General features: G+C 42.8%; 1 protein-coding gene across 1 annotated transcript; it reads right to left on the reverse strand.

Moving 5' to 3' along the window:
• Window positions 1-1124: 1124 nt before the first annotated feature.
• On the reverse strand, window positions 1125-2418 carry LOC310876801 (C-C motif chemokine 5-like; the record flags this gene model as incomplete). Its single annotated transcript, XM_083790455.1, has 3 exons — window positions 2311-2418; window positions 2028-2148; window positions 1125-1248 (listed from the first exon to the last, which is right to left on the reverse strand). Exons 1-3 carry the CDS (start codon window positions 2399-2401, stop codon window positions 1125-1127), a joined length of 336 nt encoding a protein of 111 aa, XP_083646581.1. The 5' UTR covers window positions 2402-2418.
• Window positions 2419-8107: the final 5689 nt, after the last annotated feature.

The following is an 8107-nucleotide window of genomic DNA, read 5'->3' on the forward strand; positions in this document are numbered from 1 at the left end:
GTCTCTCAGGTCTGCCTCCTCCCTCACCCTGAAAGTCCTCCCAGCCCGTCTCTCCACCATCATCATGGGCTCAAGCCGCTCAAGAGTCTTCAGCCGCTCTGCCCCTCACCTCTGGAACTCCCTCCCCCCTGACATCAGAAACATGGACTCAAACTCGCCTCAAAACCCACCTGTTTAGGCAGGCCTATGACTCTGTGTGACCTGTGTCCTCTGCTGCAAGCTGTGCCTTAGTTCTTTTTTATGCTTTTAACTGTTGTACTGTTTTTATCCTGTACGGCGACCTTGAGTGCCCTGAAAGGCGCCTTATAAATAAAATGTATTTTTATAATAATTATTATTATTATATAGTCCATCAACAGTCCATGAAAACAAACAGAACAGACATGCCTCTATGTCCATGTAAGCTTTACTTGTGCCTGTCTTGATGTTTATGTCAATTGTATAATTAGCTGCTATATGGTCTGTGCATCACTTTGGTGAATTTGTTTGATTTATTTGACTTAACTTGACTTATAGGCTACCATGCAAACACAACCATGCAATGTGTGTATTAATTAGGAGCCAAAAATTTATTTTTTTGTTTGTTACCGGAATTTCTTGCTTTATTGTTGAAGAAAACAACGGTTAATATCAACAACTGATCATTAAGATGCACAATTAAAGCACTACATTTGATACATACAAATTGTTAAAAAATAAAAATAAAAAATTAACTAAAGGAAAATGCATTTTTTTTGCTTTCTAAATTGATGTTTAAAGCAGGATATAGAACACAAACAAAACTAGAAAAGTCTGGTAGATTATAGTAACCACTGACTGAAGCAAAGCTTGGAATTCATCTCAAAGCATTTTGTCCTAAAACCGACTGGTTGTCTGGAACTTTCTTGTACGAGGTGTTAAGGTATCTGGACCCATTTCTGAGCTGGGTCTGCGCAGATCTTGGCATCATTCCGCATTGTAAAACTAGAACAGACAGACATAGAGAGAACATTTCAATATTCAATACATTCAATACATTTCGTTGATTGTGAAGTCGATCATATAGTTCTTCTCTAGCAATAAAAATAACAAAAGGCTATTGTGTCTATAACATTTGTACAGCTCTACATAGAAAAAAAAAAAATTTAGACCGTGAGGGAAGGGCGGCGTCTCGAGCGAACCCTGTTGGACTCCAAATGGGTGATGATTCCCTGGACCCATTTCTGAGCTGGGTCGGCGCAGATCTTGGCATCATTCCGCATTGTAAACCTAGAACAGACAGACATAGAGAGAACATTTCAATATTCAATACATTCAATACATTTCGTTGATTGTGAAGTCGATCATATAGTTCTTCTCTAGCAATAAAAATAACAAAAGGCTATTGTGTCTATAACATTTGTACAGCTCTACATGGAAAAAAAAATGTTTTAGACTGTGATGGAAGGGCGGCGTCTCGAGCGAACCCTGAGCCACCACCGAGCGTGCTAAAGCGAGCGAGTTGTCGTGGCGAACGTTGCGAACTTCGATTGAGCCGACTCAGCGCCGCCCGAGTTGCAACCCGATAGGCACAGGAACGTACAGTATATAATGTCGTGGGCAGGGACGGATTAACCCCCCGAGGGCCCCTGGGCCGGTAATTTTTGCAGGGCCCCCATAGCGCGCGTGCGCGCACATTTTTTGTGTTTTTCCGTGTTTTTATCATCTTTTTGACCTAAATTTAACAAAATCAATGGCCAATGAAGGGCCTCAGGAGCCCTTTTCAGGGCGTCAAACCTAGTACCTTACGGTCCAATTTCCCTGAAGGGCCCCTGAGAGCCAAGGGCCCCTGGGCCACGGCCCCACTGGCCCAATGGCTAATTTGTCCCTGGTCGTGGGGAGCACATTTGCAGCGACTGAGATAATGGGGTGAAAGCCACGCCTCCGTCGCGGTCAAAACAGTAGTAGTGTAATATTTATTCAGATCATTTTTCTAGTAGTGTAGAATGTGTTCAGTGTTTATGTTATGTCATTTGTACAATACTGTACAAGTGTAACGTAATACTCACACAACGCCGTCCCTAGCACAGTTAAAGTGTGTGTGCTGGAACGTCTTCACGCCTGCCTTAGGCAGCTGTGCGGCGCGGTAGGTGAAGCAGCACTCCACTGGGCCAACGCTGTCAGCATTGTCTGGGGGAGCGAGGCAGAGTGAAAAAGAGGCACAGGGACCCAATTAGTGGAATAAAGAAAAAATAATTTGAACAACAAAAACTTAGTCATCCTTATTTTAAACAATAAAAACGTAATCATTCTTATTTTAACTATTAAGGACAGACAAGAAATGACACTTACTCGCTTGGACCAGAACATCCAGAGATGAGAAGATGAGCAGCATGCAGGCCACTATAACCGCTACGTTCTTCATCCTCATTGTCATCAGCATACTCTATGATTATGGATGGATATGGTTGACGTCCTACAGTTTAGATATACCTGCCAAGTCAAGTGATCTGTCTCTCTGCTAACGGTGCCTTTTATCATGCACGAATATATCTGCCAGGTCAACACGTATTAGTGTAGGTGGGGTTAAACTAGTTGGTGCCTTGGTGGTGTGTGTGGGGGGGGGGGGGGGGTAAGTTTGTTAGTTTGTTATCTAGAATTAAGGAAACAAACTGTGGTCAATGTGTGAGCATAAAGCTGAGAGGTGTTAATACACTCATTAACAGTGAGTGTGTGTGTGTGTGTGTGTGTGTGTGTGTGTGTGTGTGTGTGTGTGTGTGTGTGTGTGTGTGTGTGTGTGTGTGTGTGTGTGTGTGTGTGTGGGTGTGTGTGTGTGTGGGGGTGTGGGTGTGGGTGTGGGTGTGGGTGTGAGTGTGCGTCCTGAATGCAGTGACATATTAGTGCATACTGCATAGATGTGCATTTTGTCTCCCTCTGCCAGCCTGGGAGCTCCAAACGGATATCTCAGGCTTCCTTCAAAGCACAATTAAGGAGTCCAAGCCGCTTCTTTTCACCTGACAACATTTTGTAGTGCCCAAAGTCCTATACTAAAGGCAAGGAGGTGTTCAGAACTTCAGACGTGTGCTTGAAAAACTGAAGTCCAAACTGTTACTTGAGTTCATAAAATAAACGATATTTATTATCATAGCCGATCGGTCACCTCAGCATATACAATGAATACTTAAATAAATGGCTGCACAGTAGAAATGAAGCATAACATAATGCTAACACCAAAAGGGGTTCCCGCCCAAAAGGGGTGAAAGTAGGACCCCACTTGACAACCCCTGTGAAGTGTCTGTCCAGCTGTCTCCACATCACAGTGCTCAAGTCTTCCATCCTTAGGTATATGCGGTCAATTGCAAGCCTGGCTCAGGGAGTAGGACGCCCCTGCCTTGCAGAGTCCCTATATAGGCACTTTGGAAATCATGTCTGTCTGTCAACTGTATCGATAGATGATCAGAATAGATGATAATATATATAACCTTTATTCCTTGGGTCCCTGTGTGGTATTATAGTCCAATGTTGCTGTCTATAAAACCAACGCATTTCACTTGAATAATGTTTATACATCTGCATCGGAATCAACAGTGCAGAGAAAACTTTTGGACCTTGTGCGCTGCCTGCTAGTGTGTGTGTGTGTGTGTGTGTGTGTGTGTGTGTGTGTGTGTGTGTGTGGAAACAAGCTGTGGTCAATGTTCACATATCCAGAACGGAAGGCTCAGAGGTTTAAAGTTAGTTAGTATACCACATCTTAACAATGTGCGAGCTTCCAGGATGTGCCGAGCTGATGCACATAGACGTGCACTATCAATTTGTCTATACTGCACAATATGCTTATTGTGCACGCTGTGGCGTTTCAATGCTACATAGCCATTCTTATGTGTATTGTTGTATTTCATTTATTTAGGCATATCATGCCATGCACACGCACATACAAGACCTGTAACACATTATTACTTGCAAGCATGTGCATGTGGGACAAAGATTTATTCCGTAAAAGCACATTGGGCTCTAATGTGTTTTTTGGCACACTTGTGCCCTGTAATTACTCCTAACTAAAGCATTGTATGTCCTCCTAATTAATCGATTTATTTTGGTTGCGTTTGTGTTTGACTATACAAGTCATAATTTATATTTTAAATATCTATTATATAAATTATGTACATATTTTACAACAACCCACATTAGCCAAAGTAGTTAGAAATGTATTGTGATCTACTGTAGGAGGGAGAAGTACATTTCTGGCTTCATAACAGGAGTCAATCCAAATAGTTTAGAAACCGTTGCTATCGGATGGCAATCTCTCGACACCTGTCAATGTTATTTTGCATGGCTGTGTTGTTGAACACATGCACAGCTCAGTCGGGTAGAGCTCTCGCCTTTGGACCACAAGTCCATGGGTTCGATCCCGGTCACCGCCAACTCGGCGTATGAGTATAGCTCGGAATGGGTGCAGCGAGTCATGCGATATGTGCTGGGAGCTGATGGTAGTTGTGGTGCTCCACCTCAGCAATCCATCTCCCAGAGGTCCAGTCAGTGCATTGTAATGGGACAGACTCCCGGGTGTTACCAGCTGATGCCGACAATAAGCCACACCTGAGCTATATGAAAACTCCTATCGGACGGTCAAACCTGCTTGCAAAAGTGCACTAGTGAGTACTGGTATGGGCAGCTGAATAGAAGGCCTGTGCATGGTGCGGAGCTTGGTGGGGGGACTCCGGAGGAGGAGGTGGTTGGTGTTTCCTGAGTGGAGGTTTAGTGGCTTGAGCAACACGTTAAGAGTGAGCAGTTGAAGTGAAGCTTGTCCCCAGCTAAATGATGGATAGTTATTGTTGTAAACTCTAAGTACTGGACCCTCGTCTGGTTTGACAGACAGTTATTGTGTGCCGGCTGGGTGGTGTGTGACAATCCGGTTGAAGTATACCTTTGGTACGGCGAGAGCGGTGGCGGGCCCGGTAGAACAATAACGCGACACGAGACAGTATCACGCTAAAGGTTCACAAAGTTTATTACGCATACAGGAACATATATAGAGCTGGATCATAATGACGTGACCACAAGACATCAGACCGTGCCTACTGCAGCAAGGCTGACCTTGCTGTCACCGAGATGTCTCTCGTAGCCTAACTATTACAGTTCAGGCAGTACACAATATATAACAAGTACACTGTGACACAATAAATATCAAATACACTGTGTCTCACGTACAAGTACACAGCCATGGGCGATCAGATTATAACAGTTATGAACAAAATGTGGAATTGTTAAATGAACATTGATTTTACAATATACATTGAACTATTATGCTATTATGGGGGTCCTTGATTTAAAATGGTTGAGAATCACTGCTAAAGCCGTACAAATCCTCTCTTATGGGGGTCCCTGGTATATCTTTTCAAATGGGGGGTCCTTGACATTAAAATGTTTGAGAACTACTGCAGTCCACATTCATAGATGCACAAAACACAGACACACCATACATCCCAACAGGATTTCAGAGGTTCCACTGCTCTTGTCATGTCTTAGGGCCCTCCTAAGCTCTTTGGCCCCTAGGGCCTTGGCCCGGTAGGCCTGTGCAGTAACCCACCCTTGATTATGACCGTGTATGAAGGTCTATGTTAATATAGGAGGGGGAAAACCACCATGTAGGTCTTAACCAAAACAAAGAATCAACTCTGAACCGTACTGGCAGCTGGAGAGAGACAAGGATAGGGGCAATTAATGATTGTGTCCTATTGTATAAAAACTAAACCAAAACCGAAAACCCCAAACATTATAGTATTATCTATGATGGCGTTATAAACTAGATCTTTGGATAGTGTGAATGGATGGTGAGAGGCAATTGTGCCAAAATTATCAAGATTGTGCACTTTGGTGACACGTTTTTTACTTTTGGCATGGTCATCATTGGTGTTGGGTATGCACATATGTAAGGTTTTCAAAAACCATCGAGTTGGGCTTGCCCCCTAGTGGTCTGCTTGCAATTAATCCAATATTAGATAAGTCAGGTTGAAGCCCCAAATAATTGGGTATGTTAAATATACTAAACCTTTAGGAAAATCTAAGTTCTGGAAAGGCATCATTTCCACGATGGCCGCCGGGAGGTTAAATAAGGTGCAGGGCCGAGGAGCAAACATTTCTAGTTATAGTTAAGTGTGTTAAGTGAGTTTCCTTTTTTAAATTAGAATATGGAGTTTTTGTCAGGGGTGAGATTCATAGGCATTACTGTATGAAATCTTCTTTTCCCTTCAGGGGTCGCCACAGCCTAGGGAATCATCGGCCTCCATCTCACCCTGTCCTCTCCCTCCTCTTCTTTCACACCAACTAACATCATTTCCTCGTTCACTACATGCCATAAATCTTCTCTTTGGTCTTCTTCTAGGCCTCCTGCCTAGCTGGCAGTCCTAACCTCGAGTATCCTTCTACCGATATACTCACTATCCCTCCTCTGTACATGTCCAAACCATCTCAGTCTGGCCTCTCTGGCTTTATCGCCAAAACATCTGACATGCGCTGTCCCTCTGATGTAGCCTACTCGTTCCTGATCCTATCCATCCATGTTACTCCCAGAGAGAACCTCAGCATTTTAGTCTCTGCTAACTCGAGCTCTGCTTCCTGTGTTTTCCTCAGTGTGTCTCTAAACCATAAAACACAGCTGGTCTCTAAACCATAAAACACAGCTGGTCTCTAAACCATAAAACATAGCTGGTCTCAGCACCGTCTTGTGCATCTTCCCTTTCATTATTCACTCTTTTCCACACTCTAGTCTCCATTGCTCTAGAAACCCCCTTTCTGAAACCAGCTCCTCGCCACTACAAATGGAAGTACCACCACAAATAAATTATAAATAAACTCCTCCTAAACAATCTTCATCTGATGCAGAATAGACAACGCTCCAACTGATGTTCACAAGGGCTCTTTATTTACCCCACCGTGAAAAACTATAAATGAAACCACACAAACAAAACAACTTTTAACACAATGATTTATGAACACCATGGATGTATATGACATGTCATTTTTGACAGTCATGCTGTATTTCCTTTTTCCATATTAATGAAATCCACATGTCACACAAACATACACGATGCAATGCAATATAACTGTACAAACAAAATAACAGGTAACACAATTGCATGATGGTAACCATGGCAACGAATGGTGTCTGTTTCCTGTTTCTTCACAAGGAGGGTGAGTGTATTACCAAACAGTTTTTTATACCCAGCACCCTAATCAAGGGAACTTGATTCAGCTGGAGGGGCACTTCCTGACGAGGGAACCTCCCGAGAGCACTTCAAGTCAAGGGACTGGTTTCAGAAAGGGCCTATGGGGTATACTTAAAGTCCTCCAGACCTCCACCTTCTTTATGTCTAACCCCACTGTTCCACTTGCTTCCTCTTAATCATGCATACGCACACACACACACACACACACACACACACACACACACACACACACACACACACACACACACACACACACACAACACACACACACACACACACACACACACACACACACACACACACACACACACACACACACACACACACACACACACACACACACACACACACACACACACACACACACACACACACACACATTCTGTCTTGCTGTCTTTACTGTATCAAATATCTATACTTAGTGTAATACTTTAATGTCATATACTTTAGACATTCTTAATTTAACCAATATTATAATAATAATAATAGTATTGTATTCTTTTGTCCCATCTCTAGTATTCTAGAGACACTGTCCTCTGCTGGCCGCTGGGGTGCACTGCCCATGACTAGACTTCAACATGATAACATATTTTTAGCTGTCACAGATGTGTGATATCGCACGCATGGAGCTTAAATATATCCGTGTGGATATGTACACTTCCTTTTTTCCATGGGCAAGACAATACTATATTACCCCTACAGTTTATTGGCCTCTTCACTGACTGCTAGAATGCTTGAGAATTGATTTTAAGACCAGACCAGAAATGTAGCCTACTTCCCCCTTCTACAGTAGCTCACAATATATTTCTACTACTTTGGCTAATGTGTTTGTTAAATATAATTTATATAATAAATATTTATAATTTGAGATTTGACATGACTTGAAAAAAGGCTACTGTGCAAACGCAACCAAAATCCATTAC

Source organism: Protomyctophum parallelum (genome assembly GCF_964188405.1).
Source record: "Protomyctophum parallelum genome assembly, chromosome: 19".
Classification (NCBI taxonomy): Eukaryota; Metazoa; Chordata; class Actinopteri; order Myctophiformes; family Myctophidae; genus Protomyctophum; species Protomyctophum parallelum.